The sequence below is a fragment of the Arachis ipaensis genome, chromosome B5 (genome assembly GCF_059453495.1).
Source record: "Arachis ipaensis isolate K30076 ecotype BB chromosome B5, ASM5945349v1, whole genome shotgun sequence".
NCBI lineage: Eukaryota > Viridiplantae > Streptophyta > Magnoliopsida > Fabales > Fabaceae > Arachis > Arachis ipaensis.
In genome coordinates, this window is record NC_142440.1 from 127,045,646 (window position 1) to 127,063,941 (window position 18,296).

General features: G+C 36.0%; 1 protein-coding gene and 1 long non-coding RNA gene across 2 annotated transcripts; both read right to left on the reverse strand.

Annotated features, from left to right (window-relative positions):
* Positions 1-5,327: 5,327 nt before the first annotated feature.
* LOC107643887 (transmembrane protein, putative (DUF1118)) lies at positions 5,328-6,676 on the reverse strand. The gene is made up of 2 exons (XM_016347636.3): positions 6,327-6,676; positions 5,328-6,121 (listed from the first exon to the last, which is right to left on the reverse strand). Exons 1-2 carry the CDS (start codon positions 6,486-6,488, stop codon positions 5,678-5,680), a joined length of 606 nt encoding a protein of 201 aa, XP_016203122.1. The 5' UTR covers positions 6,489-6,676; the 3' UTR covers positions 5,328-5,677.
* Positions 6,677-13,070: 6,394 nt separating this feature from the next.
* On the reverse strand, positions 13,071-15,857 carry LOC148565713 (uncharacterized). The gene is made up of 3 exons (XR_015883186.1): positions 15,562-15,857; positions 15,300-15,381; positions 13,071-13,550 (listed from the first exon to the last, which is right to left on the reverse strand). It is a non-coding gene; the product is annotated as an uncharacterized LOC148565713 (long non-coding RNA).
* Positions 15,858-18,296: the final 2,439 nt, after the last annotated feature.

The following is an 18,296-nucleotide window of genomic DNA, read 5'->3' on the forward strand; positions in this document are numbered from 1 at the left end:
AGCAGAAAAAAGGTGTCATGCAAGATGCGTATGCACATTTGCAATGCCATTTCCAGGCCGCCCAACGACAAAAAAGGGTTTCGTGCATACGCATGACAGGCGCGTACGCACGATTGCAATTAGCCGTCTAACGGAAAATTCATGCTGCTCAACTGAAGCAAGTCAGAGAGCTGATTGGGCCAATTAAAACCAAAATTCATTGTCGTTCAACGGCCCTTGCCTTGCGTCCAACGGTGAATCTAAATTGAGAGCATGTCAAGCTAAATTTTGAGGCCAAAACCTTGCCATCCAATGGCATTCGTTCAACATGGTATGACTAGTTCTCACAAAGGCAAATCGGGCCAAAATTGAATTCAATCATGCATGTTGTGCAATGGCTAAATTGGGCTCTCAACGACAAAGTAAACAGAATCACTCCAGTGCTCCAAGACTTCAATGATCCTTGAATTGGATTGGAGTTGAATTGGACTTGAATCCAAGTTGAATTGAGTTTGATGTAATTTGAATTTAATTTGTATTTGAATTTGTAATTGGTTATAAATAGGGATTGAGAGAGCACAAGAAGATACATAATCAGGGAGTGGAGGACTCCACACTCCACTCTGAACTATCTCTCTTAGTTTCATACTCAGATTTTAGTTTCTTTGTATTGTGCTATCAATTATGAGGCACTAATTCTCCTTTGTTAAGGAGAAGAGCTCTGTTATTTCTAATAGATTAATTGTTTTTTCATTTCTATCTTTGATTATTGCATTATTATTTCTTTGGAAAGAGTTTTCGTTTTTCATTTCAAGGATTCAAATCTATTGGGAAATAGTTTGAATCTAACTTGAATTCCATGATTCCTTGAAAAAGTGGATCATAGGAATCGAGCTTGAAGACTCTCTCCCTCAGTTTTGTGATTCTAGATTTAGATTTGATATGTGACATTCAATCAACTAATATCTAGATCCATAGAGTTGTATGGCTCCAAATCAGAGAATGCACTTCATCTCTTCTCATGAGCAATTGATTAAGAAATTGGTAATTGATTAAGTTAAGAGAAATTGAATCACCAAGGAATTGGAATTCAATTACATATGATTTGCCTGAGATCAATAATTGCATGATTGAGATAGAGGTGAAACTCATTGATCTAGAGGATTTAACATCTCTGATCCTTAACATCGTATCTCATCTTATCTTCTTATTATTACTTTTCTTTACTTCATTATTTAGTTCTATAATTGAGATTGATTCATTGCTTATATTCTTAATTCCTTTATGATTTTTCTTGTTATTTCATTTCTAGTTCATTTACTTTATTGTCAAGTCATTTAGTTTCCTGTTTATGTTTCTTGATTAATCATCATCCAAATATGAATTGTCTAACTAGAATAATCAATTAATCATTGTTTGCTTGATCCATTGATCCTCGTAGGAATGATAAGCCACTCATTGTGGTATTACTTGATACGATTCGACGCACTTGCTGGTAGTTTGCAGATATTGTAAAATTCATATAAAGTTTTTGGCATTATTACCAGGGATTGATTGTGATTAACAAACTACCAGTTAATTGATTACCTAGATTAGACACTTTCTTTTATTTTTGTTATTTACTTGTTTTTTGTTAGTTAATAAATTTTTGGTTGGTTATCTATTTGTGTTATTGCCTCACTTGGGATTTTTTTCACTTTGACGTGGAGAATTCCAACTCCTCTTTTTCTTGGTACTTTTGTGTTTTAAAAAAAACCACATGAGTTACTACTTACAGCCACAAAATGATTCATATTTTCATGGATGGGAGAACTATCCAGATTTTGATTGGAAAACTCAAGAACAAGAAAATTTTAGTGTCCCATATTTCATCCATCAAGAACCATCATCTCTTGATCTTGCTATGGAAACACTATAGCAAACAGTTGCTACATTTGAGCAAAATGTTTCAGCCTCATCTTCTGATTATTTATATAAAGAAAAATCATTCACCACTTGAGCTTGCCTTAATGCAACTCTCTCAAACCACAAACACTTTTCATACCTCCTAAAACAACCTCAACACAGCACCTACACCTCCACAAAACTCTTTCAAACTTTTATTCCTTGAGCTAGACTTAGATCAACTTTTTCAATCTACCACTTCATTTGCCCAAAATACCAACAATTTTATTCAAGAAATAAGAACCAACTTTAAAAACCAAAAAGCCTTTATTAGGAATCTTGAATTTTAAATGAGACAAATTACAAAGCAACTCTTTGAGAAACCAACCAATACATTTTTTAGTGGAAAAAATTTCAACCCCAAAGAGGAATGTAAAGCTATTACCTTGAGAAGTGGTAAGATGGTGGGAAAGGAGGATACATGCATTGAAGAATAAGTTGAGATCACTGAGAGAGCCAACAACCAGGAGGAAGAAGGAGCCTCTACTTCCATTTCACTAAAGGAGGAGACCAAGCACACTCCATGCATACACATTCCAACAATTAAGGAGAATGCCATACAAACCCCTTCAACTCTATGCATGCAAGATCCTGGAAAGAAAAATGTTAATGCACCACCCACATTTGAATTGAAATATCTTCCCTAACACTTGAATATGCTTTTCTTGGTCCAAGTAAATCAGAGAGTTATATGGGGGTTGATTGTTGGTGGGTATCTTTTTTCTCCTCATATCCATTGAAGTCCTTTCTCTTAACCAATTGGAAAAAAAAAGAAGAAAATTCAAGAACCACACTTCAAGATTACGTTAAAAGAGTGCTTGTTGGGAGGCAACCCAACCATAGTATCCTTTGATTTCATGTTAATTCTTAGTTTTCATTAATTTTCTGTTTTCATTGCTAATTGATGCATACCAAAAGGGTGTTTCAGATTCAAAGCTTTTTATCCAAGCAGGAGCTAAGTTGGTGTTTTAGTTAACCATACATCAATAGGATAAGTTGATATTTCATTAAATATTATTTTTTACTGATGAATAATGCATATAAGAAATAATTATTTATTGCAAGATTTTAGCCTTCTTGACCTAAATAGAGGATAAGTTTGGTGTTAATTTCACCATATATAGAATGTACCAAACAATGATTTTAATACATGAAAAAGCAATTTCATGTTTGATATGATAATTCATAATATGTCCATGATAATGGTTGGAATTTGGCTACACCACTGAACCACCATAAAAAAAAAAGTTCAGCTACAAAAAGTAAATATATTAGCAAAATTATTAACATGCACAATCTCAATTTTTTCTGTTTAAAGAACATCACTTTTACCTCACTTAGAGCTTTCTTTTTCTTTTTCTTTTTCTTTTTCTTTTTCTTTGAAGCATTTGCAATATATTTTTCTGTGTTTGATCCCAATCTATTTTTTGGATGTCCTCTTGTTCTCACCCGTGGAGGGATTTGAAGCTTGTTAATATCTTCCAACAAAACATCTTCGTGAGATAATGAACATTTCCCTTTGCTTTTCACTTTGTATTCTTGCATCTCAACTATAGTATTATCATAAGCGCGATGCAGAATCGCAGTCAACTCTTCAGATTCTGATACAAATTTACAAATGTTTGTGACTGAAACACCAAATCATCAAATCTGCTACTTCTTAGTTCCAATAGAGGCTCGTCGTGGCTACTCTAGATATGTGTATGCCTCCTCTTTATATTCTTACTCCATCTTTCCAATATATATCTTGATGACACTTTATTTTCTCACTCAAAGCTTAACACGTTCAAAAAGTAATAGCATAATATCCCTCTTGACTCGAAAAATAAGCATTGCATTTAACTTCAGATGATATCGCATCGTATGTAACCACAAACTTATCGAATGTTGGGTTAGAAACATGTTCTACAACTTCATAAACCATATAACCTAGGGTGGACTGCCCTTGATCTTGTGATGTAATATCACCTTTCTTCTAAATTGTGCCTGGACTTCCCTGAACTTCTCGTGAGTATACACATGCTGAAATTGAGCTTCTATTGAGGATTTTGTTGCACACGGTATGACGGTATGAAAATATGCAGCATCTCTCTCTCTCTCTCTCTCTCTCTCTCTCTCTCTCTCTCTCTCTCTCTCTCTCTCTCTCTCTCTCTCTCTCTCTCTCTCTCTCTCCTTCCTAAGCAATTATCATAATGTTTGACGAATTGGATAAGTGAGCTGTTGTCCGTAATAAACTTGTTAAAAAGCATGCATGCTCTCGCTTTTTTGTATGCTTCTCATCCCGATCCAGAAGTGATGATCGAGATAAACTGAAATCCATAACTGACGATCTTTGAAAAGCTCTAAAAAACTTAGAAAATACCTAAATCAGAACCAAAATACACCAAAAGACATACAGTTTGAACCTCTATTGCACAAGCAAAACACAAATATCCACACACTAAAAATAACAACATCAATTAATCCTAATAAAGACACCATTACCTGAAAGTCACTTGTTGTCCCCAACACCATACTTCATCAGAAAGTCATTTCAATTCCTATCAAATGATTCTTTTGTAAAAGAGTTCCAAATAACATGACTCATCTCGTGTTCAATTTATTCGTGTCGCTTGTAGCCATTTAATTTACTTAGGATCTTTTTCATGATATGCTAAATACACCACCGATGAATTGTTGTGGGCATATAAGCCTCAATAGCCTTTTGCATGGATGAACATTTATCGGTAAAAATGCCTTTCGGAGTATTTTCTCCCCTGCAATGAAGCCAACAGTATTTTCTCCCATGCAATGAAGCCAACATTCAAATAACTATTTGAATGATTGAATATCCTCATTTTTAATAAAAGTTCATCTAAAAAATGTTGACTGATCGTGGTGATTCATCCCAACAAAAAAATCAAAAATTAGATTATATCTGAATACAACGATACAAAAACATTCAAACAAATCATATATACACCGAAAATATTTTAAAATAAACATAACTCAACACAGTATATTGCCTTTTGTTATTGACTAAATTTGTTGTTGACTAAATCCCTGTTAATTAACTAGCGGATTGATATTTTATATATATATATATATATATATATTCGCGCTTGATAGAATAGGCATACATTGTTGCTATGTAGCTCAATAACATCTACCCAACCCAACTACATTATCAATGCACCTCTCCTACACAAAAACAAGACACCCGCCCCTAACTCTTTATCTTGAATCTTTATGAGTCCTCTGCCTTTTAACTGTGCTCATCACTGCATTAGAATATTCTAAGCCTATATTTCTTACATCTTAAAATCAATTACTGTGAGGAAAAGCCCGTGGATAGAGAGCTTTGGATCAAAGTTCTCTAAAATTAAAAAGTTAAATAATTAAATAAGGAGTTAAATGCTCTTAAATTAAAATAAAACTCATATATTGAGAATTATAAATCTCCGAACTTCTGTGGGTAAAGTACACACAAGGTGGGACTTGATTATGATTTAACACAAAATCACTTGTTCATACAGCCTTCCTTGTATAAGAATATGGCAATCTAAGATCGAACAATCAAACCAGGACAATCATATCCGTCCACAACATGCAGTGCAATCGATGTATCTAAGTATCTTCTTACAGGCAGTCAAATATTGTCCCTTTCGTTTTCCATCAACACATCAACCCGAGGGGGGGAGATAAAAAAGGCAAATCACATCTTTTACCCCCAAAATCAACTAACTAACAATATAATGTACATTTGAACTAAGAATCAATCAGCCTCTTGCAACCCATCGAGCACAACAGACCCAACAAACAACCCAACCGCGCCAACTCCAAGTACGGCGGCGACAACCGCCTGTACTGCAACAAGAGCAGCGGAGTCATCAGGGATGAGAACAATCGCCGCGATGGCTGCGACGACGGCTGGCAGCGCCGCGGAGGCGAGGGCGGAGGGAGAGAATCCGGCGGCGTTCTCGAGCAGGCTGAGCAGTCCAAGCTCCTCGGCTTTCGAGAAGACGCCAAGCTTCTCGATGGAGGAGAGCGTGAGTCCGAGCTCCTCCGCCTTGGAGAGCAGCCCCGCCTTTTCGACGTTGCTGAGGACCTTCCTCTTTTCCAACTTCTTGAACACGTCCACTTCAACTTCCTCGCTTCCCTCGTAGAAGATCCCCGCCCCAAACCACTGCTTCTCCCAATTATCGTCGTACTTGTTCACCTTCAAGTATGAAACGATTAAAAAGTTAGTTAGACGGTTACGTAGGGACGTACAGGTGTTATGATTTGTTGGTTAACAGTCACGGATGCAGAAAAATTAGTTAGTCATGCAGTTGAGAAGTTAGTTATTGGCAGTTAGAGATGTTAGATATTGAAAATATAACAGAGTGGTGAGAGGTGAGTTGTGGGTTTGTGTAATTCTTTACCTTCTTTTTGGGAGCCATGGCGAGGATGGTTAAGGGTTTCCTGGCGGTGGCGGTGGCGGTGAGAAGGGAAGGTTTGCGGCGGAAGGAGCTGAAGGAGAAAGTGGTGTGGTTGTTGTGGAGTGATCGAAGAGAAGGAGATGAAGAAGAGGCAGGAACTGCCATGGATGAGATGGGTTTGGGGTTTCGGTTTCGGTTTGGGAGCTTGGGTTGCAGGAAGAAAAGGGTTCTCTGCTGTAGTGCTGTTGGTGTCTAAACTGCCACGTGGGACCACCATGAAATACTAATAACCTTGTTTCTCCGTAACGCGATCTTCTTGTTACATTTCCACCAATCAGATTGAAGATAGCTTTATCTTTGGCTACCTATCAAAAGCTTATAAAGACATAAGGAAAGTTGAAATGGGTCAAACTAGTCGACTAGTTTGTGGATTTTTACTCTTAAAATTAAATTCCTTTAAATTTTAGGTTAAGCGAATGAGAGTTCAATTAATCTGAAGAGGTTAAAAGAGCTGTGATGACCATGAGTTCATTTAAAGCTCTAGGGTCAGATGGATTTCAAGCAGTTTTCTATAAAGAGTTCTGGGACTCTCTTAGCAACGATGTGTGTAGACTGGTCAAGCGAGCCTTTGAGGGTGAGTCATTGAATGCGGCTATTTTCGATACTCTTATTGTTCTAATTCCTAAAGTGGAAGTTCCCTCTTCCTTACGGGAGTTTCGGCCTATTAGCTTATGTAATGTAATTTATAAAATTGTCACAAAGGTTCTAGTTAACAGGTTCAGACCTTTTCTGTCGGAGATCATTGGTCCTTTGCAAGGAGGGTTCATTCCAGGAAGAGGAACCACAGAGAATATTATTATTGCTCAAGAGATTATGCACTTCATGAGGAACACCAAGTCTCGAAAAGGGACCATGACATTCAAGATTGATTTGGAAAAAGCTTATGACAGGGTAGACTGGCGTTTTCTGGAAGCTACTTTGGTCCGGTTTGGGTTTCCAAAGGCTACCATTAATCTTATATTGAATTGTGTGACTTCCTCTTCGTTGGCAGTTTTGTGGAATGGGAACAGGCTCCAAAATTTCAATCCGAAGAGAGGGTTGAGGCAAGGAGATCCTATGTCTCCTTATCTATTTGTACTCTGTATGGAAATGCTTACCTGCTTTATCTCTCATAGAGTTTTCCAAGGTTTGTGGAACTCAGTTGCGGTTTCTAGGAATGGACCACGACTCTCTCATTTGATGTTTGCAGATGATCTTTTGCTTTTCTGTAAGGCATCAAAAGCTCAAGTAATAGAGGTCATGCATTGTTTGGACTTGTTTTCTAGAGCGTCAGGTTTAAAGGTAAATCTTCATAAGTCAAAGGCCCAGTGTTCCAAGAGGGTGTCGGAGAGGAGAAAAGAGGTTCTCTCAGGGGTCTCTAACATCCGGTTCTGCAATGATTTGGGTAAATACCTGGGAATTAACATCGGTCATGCCAGAGCTTCCAGGAAGACGGCTCAGGAGATTATTGAAAAAATTTCGAGAAAGCTCTCCAGTTGGAAAGGACGCCTACTGAATAAGGCAGGGAGGCTTTGTCTTGTTAAATCGGTTATGGCCTCTATCCCAGTTTATGAAATGCAAATTTCTCTTCTCCCGAAGTATGCATGTAATAAAATTGATTCCTTGATGAGACAATTCTTGTGGAAAGGCCAAGCGACTGGAAAAGGGCTGCCTCTGGTCAGGTGGGAGGTCGCCATAACTCCTAAAAAGGCAGGAGGATTGGGTATTAGGGATACTTCCTGTGCTAACATGGCGCTTCTGGAAAAGTTGGTATGTGATTGTCTAAATAATAGTGAGAAGTTATGGGTGCAGGTTCTGAAGCATAAATATCTCAGGAATCAATCTGGTATGAACGGAAACAGTAGAAATTCTTCATCGGCTACCTGGAAGAACATTGTTAGTGCCTATGAGCATCTCAAGGAAGGGCTTCATTGGAATATTGGAGATGTCCACAAATCAGTTTGGTATGATGAGTGGACTCCTTTTGGTAAGCTTTGCAACCTTGTTCCTTATGTACATATTTCTGAATCAGATTTCATGGTGGCTGACTTGTGGAAAGGGGTGTCTTGGGAGGTTGATAGTCTTACCACGCCTATTCCGCATGAGATTAAGCAGTTTATTTGTGGTCTGAGATATCCTAGTTTGACTGAGTTGGAGCCACAGTGGGAGTGGTGGCCTGCAGCAACAAAAAAGTATAGTGCAAGGGAGGGTTACAGATGGTTATTAAAGAAAACATTAAATTGGAATGCCAACAGTAATTGGAACTGGTTGTGGAACACAAACATTCCAGAGAAGTTCAAATTTACTATGTGGCTTAGCTTACATGATGCTCTACCAACTGAGACCTTTCGATTCAAGCGGCATTTAGCTTCTTCAGATATGTGTAAGAGATGTAACAAGGCGCAGGAGACTATGGAGCATTGCCTTAGAGACTGTGAACGATCAAAGGCAATCTGGTATATGTTGGATCCTAGTATCCTGGACTCGACGGCTGGTACTGCTCTTGAAGAGTGGTTTCGGAAGGCCTTGGCTAACAATGAGGCGTCCTTTGGTGCAGGGCTTTGGTGGGTATGGAGACATAGGTGCAATGACATATTCAACACTGACAACCCTTGGATAGACCATAAGGTTGTTGCCTTGGCCAGAATTACCGCCAAGGACTTACAGGTTTACAGGAATCGAAGTAATGCCTTTAGGTCTCTCCGAAATTGCCTGTGTTGGGAACCACCGGTAGGCAATAGTTTTAAAGTTAATTGTGATGCAAGCTTGTATATGGATTCAAATTTAGCGGGATTTGGGTGTATTATTAGAGATTCTAAGGAAGATTGGATCTCGGGCTGCTCTGGAAGCATTCCCCCTTGGTCTATAATCAGATGTGAATTATTTGCTGCTTGGAGGGGGCTGGTTTTAGCTTGGGATTGCGGTTTGAGGGATATTATATGTGAAACAGATTGCCTTGACATTCTGCCCATCATGCATGAGCTTACAAGTGGGTATCCATCTAAAGTAACAGATTTGGTTCACAAGATTCAGGAGCTTTTATCTCGTCCTTGGCTTGTTCACGTTGAATGGGTGTCCCGAGAAGCAAATAGAGCTGCGGATTGGATGGCTAAATATGGTGCCAAGAGTAACTCTAATCATATTATTTGGTCTGAGCCTAGTGTTGATCTCCAACGAATCATCCGCTCGGATTTAGAATAGTTTTTGCTTTGTTTCTTTCCTTGTTTAGTCACCAAAAAAAAAATTAATCTGTAAAGGAAAAGTACGAGGAGCTAATATAGTTGCTATACAATATATATAATGGGGATATTTTTGTAATTAAAATTAAATTAATTATTATTTATTTTAAATTTCAAATTCAACCCAAATAACGATTTTATAATGCAAAACTAAAAACGGTCAACCCTCTCCCCTATTTGCACGTATTTGCTTCTTCAGCATTCTCATCTCTTAACGGTGCCACCCCGCAACCCGCAACAGCCGTCATCACACATAGCTTCGGGAGACGCTGTTGTGCGCACCGCGAACGTCCGAGCATCACCGTCTCGCAGGTTGCGTCGTTCGTGCAACCCTAAACCTGCCAGTCGGAAAAGCCCCTCCCTTAGCCGACGATGTTTTATCCTCCGACTTCTTCTTCGTTCCCCTCTTGGACTACAAAAGGTCAGTATGAAGCTATTGTTCTACTCTATAGATTATGTTTGTGTGACACCCAGGGTTCAGATGTTCTTTGATTTTGGAAACCGAACACCATGGAAACTGAGCTCAGCACTGCAAGAAGGAGTTTTGCAGCAGGAATTTTTTGCTCTTCTGCTAAGCCTAGATCAATCAGGGCTCAAGCTTCTTCTGGTTTTTCTTCTATTGCTGATTTATGCCTTTGATTTGTTTGATTTATTAGATATATTCTGAGATTTCTATGAAGTTAATTAATGATATGTGAACTATGAAGTGGTTGATTTTGATTTGCATATACACATGTATATTTGTTATACGTGATTTTTATTTTCATAGCTAGACTGCTTACTTGATATCTGATTTTGGTGTTGAATTGGAGCAAAGTTTTTCTATTTAGACCCTTCTTGTCTATGTGAATGTATACTCATTTAGGAATATTTGAGAGATTTCCTTACTAGGACTCATTTCTTTAATTTGCTTCTTAATTAATTCTAGCAGAATGTTAGATCAATGATTATGGTCAACCGAAAAATATAGTTTGACTATGTAATTTTTTCAAGTACAATTAGGCATTTTGCAAAATCATGTTGTGTTAATATATAGTATTATCCAGTATAGCTGCTTTTTGTTACATCTCTTGATTTGATGGGTCTTAATATCATAATAGGCAGAATTTGCATATTGTGAAGAAGTTTATGCGTCTCAAAATTTTTTTTTACTGAAGTTGCATTGCAAATATATCCAAATATATCCATGTGCTTTGTTTTGATACTGGTTTGATAATAGGTTCTCTCAAAAATGGAGGTGCACTTGTTTACAAGGCATGGCAGTATGGTGATGGTGTTGTTTCTCTTGGTTTTTCACTGTTTACAAGGCATGGCAGTATGGTGATGGTGTTGTTTCTCTTGGTTTTCTGCTCTTGGATTCCAATAGAAGTATGTATGTTGAACTGATTTAGATTTTAGACCATGGTTGATTTGCTTTTTTCTTTTCTTTATGCACTTATTATGCAACAGTATGTTTCTTTTTAATATACCTGGTTGTGACATACAAACTTGATGTTGTAAGATAAAAATGAGTAATTTATATCTGAAATGGGAATGAATGACAATGGAAATTCTTTGTTGGGTGTTTGTCATAGGAGTATTGAGCTAAAAGTGCAGCTTTGTGATGAAAGTGTTGTAAATTGTTAAAGATAATAAATGAATCTAAGTGGATGTCTATACTTCTGCAGTTATTAAATATTATTGTATTTGAAAATATAATGATATTCTTTTGTACTTCTTGATAGAATAAATTCATGTCTCTTTTGTTCCTGTACTTGAGAACACTATAATAGCCTAAAACAGCAACACAATCTAAGAGTTAATACTATTGAGAGATCCCATTCAACCCCACATTGCATCTTCATATATGAAAATCATAGAATAGCATAAGTGTGTTCTTCAACATGGATTGCAAGCTGAAATATTATTTTCTCTATGTTCTTTGATGCAGCTTTCAAGAACCTGCAATTCCTTGAAATATGTGGCAGAAGATTAACTGATGGAGGCGTAAAACACATAAAAGAGATGACCTCTCTTACACAGCTTAACCTGTCCCAGAATTGCAACTTGACAGATAAAACTTTGAATTGCTATATGGTATTTTCTGCATATCTTTAGGATTTAATACCTTTCAATCTATTTTGTTGTCACATTTGGTATATTTTCATCTAAATACAGGAATGAATACATTGAGGTCACTTAATGTTTCAAATACAGGAGCTACCAGTGGAAATGCTACCGTTTCTTCTTCAAGTCCAAGAGTTTTGAGAATTTGGGTGTTGTTTACTTTGAATTATGTCATTGGAAGATCAGTAAAAGCCACAGCCACCTTTTGGCCACAATAGACATAGTCTAATCAGTAAAATAGTCCGGATGTTCATTTTACTAAGACGGATTGAGAGCTCAATAACAAGTTGCATATGGATTGAGATACATCATGTACTATATTTTAAACCATTTAAACTAAGACGGATGTTCATTTTACTATAATTACGGATGGTTCTATCCATTCTAAAGTGAATGATTATTTTGGGTATACTATTTGTAGTACAATTTATTACCCTGTTGTGTGAATGTAAACAAAAAAATTAAAAGAAAAACTAAAATAGGTTGGATGTTCATTTTACTAGGTAGGCTAATGGTTATTTTCATTCTAATTTGGATGTTTAATTTATTTGGATTGAATTTAACATAATTTTGCCTAATTAGAAGACTTTGTTAAAAATATTGTGAGTATAGAGTCTATTATAATTTAAAATTTTACTAACATGCTTAATTCTGTTTAAGTTAGCCATTTTCTTAAAATTTAAACTAATAAATTATAAAATATGTCACTATTAGATTAAGTGTCCAATAAATAAAAAAATTAATCGGTGTGTCTAACAGCAAGAATTCTTATTGTAATTGATTAATACAATAAAAATTCTTGCTGTTTTTTTTTTTACCAAAGATAGGAGACTCGAACCCGCAACCTCTTAATTGAGTATGGGGAGACTATGCCATTTGAGCTATTACTCATTGGCAAAAATTCTTGCTGTTTATATTGCTCGTATTCATTGAATTTTATTTTTCGCATCAATGATTGAGATAAATCATATACTATACTTTAAGTCAATTAAACTACGACGGATGTTTATTTTAGTATGATTGCAGATGGTTCTTTTCATTCTAAAATGGATAATTATTTTGGGTATACCATTTGTAGTATAATTTATGACCATATTGTGTTGATGTAAATAAAAAATTAAAAGAGAAACTAAAATAGGCCGAATATTGATTTTACTATGTCATCCACCTTGAAGATGAACTCTTTGGTTCCATCCACATCCACAGAGACCAAACGGATAATCCCAGAAGCCACAAACAAGCAAATAATAATAAAATGCACAATCTAATAAACTCGAAGTGTAAGAGGATGAGTTACAGCTTGGAATCTTTTCTCATGGATGATTAACACTGCAAGTATTAATTGTGTTATGGCCTGGTCTAACCAAAACATTCTATCAACTTGCTTCCATGGAATCTCAGTTGAACTGGTAAATAGCATAACACAAGCAATGGTATACAATAAGGCCAAAATAGAAGTTGCAGCTAAAGTTAGCTTAAATCATATGGTTACTGAGACAAAGGGTCTGTTATTATTTTTGATAAGTGGCTTGTTAAGTCCATTGGTGGAGGAGGAGGAATTGGAGGTGAACCTCGAATGGAGCCTGATCACGGCAAAGATAGAGAATGAGCAAGAGTAAGACATCAATGGTAGATAGCATAGCTCTCTGAGGACATGGAGACAGGACAATGAATCTCAGACATTGAGGTAGAGTGTCTCCTGAGGTTGGAGATGCACATGAGAGAGAAGTGATCCAAGGTGCAATTGTTGCAGATGACATGTTCTATGCAAAATCTGAAGAAACTTAGAACCAATGAGTCCTCTCCTCTCTGCTATGTAATAATATGTTTGATTCTCATCAACCTAGGACACAGAACAAATATGCATAGTTATTTATTGCATTAATTAATCCTATTATGCCACAAACGGCTAAAAAGTGATGCAAATTTATAGCAATAATAAATATTCTGATTAACAATTTAAAGGGATTCTTAAATATATGCAGAGAAATCAGAGATCATGGTTAAAGTGGGGGGGGTAGTAAGAAATTCCAATTGAAAATAAAAAAAAGGCACAAACATGATGCTTTACAGGAATAATAATAATGATTACCAAAGAGTCTTGCACGAGAGAATCAACAACTTTTTAGGAATGGAAAATCAACTTAAACAGCAAAACCATTATTTGATTAACACGTGAAACAAAGCACCTTTTTGTTAAACCTTTAGTCATCAAGTATAAAATTTTCAATCACCAATCTAAAAAATTTAAGAAAAGAATAAGTAATCTGTGAGCAACTAAAATGTGCTCAAGTATTCAACAAACTCACAATTCATAGAGCAAATGATGCAAAAAAATCAATTACTTAGCACAAAAAAAAATAGGAATCGCTAGAATGAAAATCATCCATCCGGATACGTAGTAAAGTAATCATCCATGTTGAATTATTATTGTACTAACTAAGTCAAAATTTGATAAAACTTTGAATGAAAACGAAGTAAACCAGCAACAGCAACAGCAAAGATTTGTTCAATAGAGGCCAATTTTACACAATCCAACCTTGATGTACAGAAGCAGAACAATCAAGTAATGCATCAAAATTTATTAAATAAACATCTAGTTATAAAAAAAAAATAATCAGACATCAACCGATTCAATCATCCATTACCCCATACATTAGGCATTTTTAATTGAAAGAAAAACCATAATCAAACAAGCACTCATTCGACTGTGAAAATTAACCATCCGACTGCTTACTCAATTAAGCCACCCATTAAACAAGTAAAAATATCTATCATGAAGAACAATCAGTGAATACATGTATAACACCCATAAACAAAAAGGATTCCATCAGCATCAGTTTAATTGGTCCAACAAACCGGGTCAATCAGTTACCAACATAACAATCATAAAAAATGTAAACTATTCTCACTCGATTCAACAAAATGGCAGCCCCATAACTCAATGTTTACAGCCAGAGACAGAAACGCAAATATATATTAAATTAGCTACCAATTTCACTTAAAATTAGTATTTGGTATCTCATATCAGAAGCTAGTTTTCGTATTATACATGGATTATTCTACTTAAAAAAAACCATGAAAGAATGAAAAAGAAAAACAACTGATTCAATTAAAAGAAAAACTAACAATCTGATTACCTACTACATTTTCCATCCAATTAAAGGGGCAAAAAAATCTATCATGAACACCAAACATCCAAAACCCAGCTAAAGTAACCATCCAATTACATGGAAAAAAAATCGACCATTATCACCGAACATCCAATACCCTACTAAAGTAACCATCCAATTATGGTCAAGAATAAGAAGCCAGTGATCAGCTGGTTTACGTAACATCGCATCCAAAGGTCCCCACCGGGAGGGAAAATAAAATTATATTTAAACTAGCTTAACAACCTTATTTCACCTTTCCCGCTCTAAAGTTATATCAATTGCAACGATCTCAAATAAGAACTAATTTCACATGCTCGAACATACTAAAATTCCATATACTGCATTTTCACCATGTAAAATCAAGCAAATAAGCAATATACACTCTCTACATTACAAACTGCAAGGTGAAAGATGTTTTATGAAAGGAAGAAACTAACCCACTCAACGTGGATGCTCGACGACGATATAGTTCTGCTGTTCGTGTTGGTCCCGGTAAATAGTTCACGTCAGGCGGCGAATCTGTTAAATCAGTTGCAACAATCTCAAGCAACAACTAATTTCTCATGCTCCAAAAATACTAAAATTTCATTTATTTCTTTTTCATCATGTAGTTTCAGAAAAATAAACATCTTAAACACTCTATAAAACAAGTACCAACTGCAGGGAGTAATCATGAAAAGAAGAAAGTAAAGCACTCACCTTGGATGGTCGAACAGGTTCTGGACCACGTTAGTTAGTGAAATAAGGAACAGATACGCAGCTGCAAAAAGTACACCGGTGATGCTTCCACCGAGGGCGAACAAGCACGGCACCTAGGCCCAGCAACTCGCGTCGGCACGGAGGTACGACCGTGCGATTCCGATGCTGCCACCGACGGGGATTGATCGCGAACAACGGGTCTCCAACGCAGACGTGTTCCAGGTGCTGCTGCAGATTGCGATTTGGACAGCTACGCGGCGGTGTCGAGGGAAGGTGAACAGCGATGAGGAGGTGTTTTGGTGGTAGGGTAGCACGGTCAAAATGGGTGAATTGGGGTAATTTCTTTTAGGGATTACAATTAGGTTATCTGGGTGTTTATTATTATTTTCAAATATAAGTGAGCTAGATAAAAAGCCCATTGTACATATTGTATACATATGTCATTGTCTCCTTAGCGGGACTCATCTGTAAAACATGATAGGATAAACAGATTAGCTCGCGTATTAATTGGACAATCCCTTTAAAAAAATATGTTTATTCGAGATGAAAATTGACAGTGTGACACATTAATTAAAAAAATGTATTTGTTAAAAGTTTTTGGTACACATTGGCCTTTTTCGGTATAAAATCTTTTTTAGCCTAAAATTAAAACTTTTACCTATTTCTTTTAAAATAAAAAAATAAACGAATCAACATATATAATTTGTCAGAACTTAAAATTTTTAACTTACTGATAAAACTACTAGAATTTGAGAAGAGAGGTTGAATCAAGTAAAAATTGGAGTTAAATTTCTTTTGCTCTATTTTTGTGAAAGTTAATTATGTAAGAGATTTTTTAGATTTTGTCTCTAATACCAGTAAAAAACAGAGAAGGAAAGAAGAGAATGAGACCAGTATATATTTTGGTTCGATTTTTAAGTGCCATGAAACTTACGTCTAGTCTCCATCATAACTATGGTGGAATTTTCACTATAATCAACCAGATTACAAACACTAATACCAATGAATTACTATCCTAATTCATCTAGTATCAAACTCTAAGCTTATCCTAAACCTAGCTACTGCCAAGTGCTGTCCCAACATGGCAAGAAAAATCCACGGATTCAATTTACCACCAAGTACTATCCCAACTTGGTAAAGGAAACTAAACCTTAGTTCAACAAAAATCAAATTACACAGAAACTTATCTTTTGTCTTTTTCATGCATTTCTCTTGCTTCTTCTCTCATGGCTTTTTCAACTCACATTCATAAGCCATTTTCTCAAATACAGAAAGATGACATTAAATAGCCATAACAAAAAAAAAAATCTAAAATGAAGCATAAATTAAAGGAAAAAGAATTCAACTCAAGTATATTGAGATGATGCTCTTGATCACTCTCTTTTTTTCTTTGTCTTCAAATGTTGAAGTGAGGCCAGCTTTATAGATGCAACTTGCTCTTCCAATTCTTCTTCATTGCCTTTTTCAATTCCTTTCTTGATTCTGCCCGTTGAGACTGTCTCCATTGGTATGCAATCCTTTTTTCATTCTGCTCCATTAACTCTGCTTGTTTGAGGAGCTGCTCCACCAACTCTGTTGTCCTTAGATCCCCTATCTTCCTTGGCATACATAGCATTTTCATTTTTGAGTCATTTCCACTATTGTCCATAGCTCTGCATTTTTATTATGCTCTACCCAATTATGTGAATATTGTTTTATTGATGCCCTTTGTGTAGTGGTATTCTCCTTATGTCTTTGATGCTTTTCTAGAGCCCCAGTGTCTCCTAATAGTGCCAAATGCCCTTCTTGTTTTTTCTCTTTTGTTCCAACCATGAGCATTCGATTCTCTCTCTCTTGGCTCATAGGAACTGATTTATTGCTCATTAAAATGTAATGGGCTGAAGCTTTGGAATTGTGATATTTGAAATTGCTGAAGCAACATTAACTTGGGATGAGAAGTGAGTAAATAGGCTTACATCACTTAGCACACATATTGAATAACTTTAGGCTTTTAACCCAATAAATGTTTGTCATCGTTTATATAAACCCAAAATCAAAATTAATTCAATAATCTCTCTCTTGATGACAAACATGATAAAAGAGGATAAATAAACTTGGAATTTAATTTAAAGATGGAGTAAGAACACTTCCCTTTGATGATAATCCGAAATGTGTAGTGCTCCCCTTAATGTCTGCATTTCTCCACCTTAATCAAGGCTTACTTTTGAAATGGAGATAACTTAAAACTGCCAAAAACAAATATCAAAGCAATATATCATAGTAACAATAACACAGCAATTAAAGTTAAGCTTTAACAACATAAGGCAGTAAATAACATTAAGCATCATTAACATCCTAAGCTAATTCTAACTTTTCTTTTCTTTTCTCTCCCTTTTGTCATCAAGGAGAAAAATGATGACCCTGTAAAAAATTTTTTAGTGACTTAACACAGGCAGTCTGAAGTGTTAAAGTGTGTACAATCATTCAAGATAAACAAAATAAAACTAAAAAGTCTCAAAATGAAAATAGAGATTGTTTGAAATTATCCATATCAGAGATGAGATGAGCCAGGTATCAGAATTGGAGTCATCAGAGCCTTTATCCTCATTCTCATTGTCAGTGGTGGTACATCCAGCTTCAATTTTCTCCACATAATTTCTAAGAATGCGAATGCACCCTTTTGTCTTCTTAAACACAGTTTCCTCCATGCCTTTAGCTCTCTTCCGTTCATCCCCAAAGTTGATGAGAAGATATGT

Bases quoted from the DNA above. Each gene is read 5' to 3' on its own strand.
- LOC107643887 (XM_016347636.3), bottom strand. From the start codon at position 6,488: ATGGCAGTTCCTGCCTCTTCTTCATCTCCTTCTCTTCGATCACTCCAC. The intron at 6,122-6,326 runs GTAAAGAATTAC...TCATACTTGAAG, and splicing joins CCATGGCTCCCAAAAAGAAG to GTGAACAAGTACGACGATAA.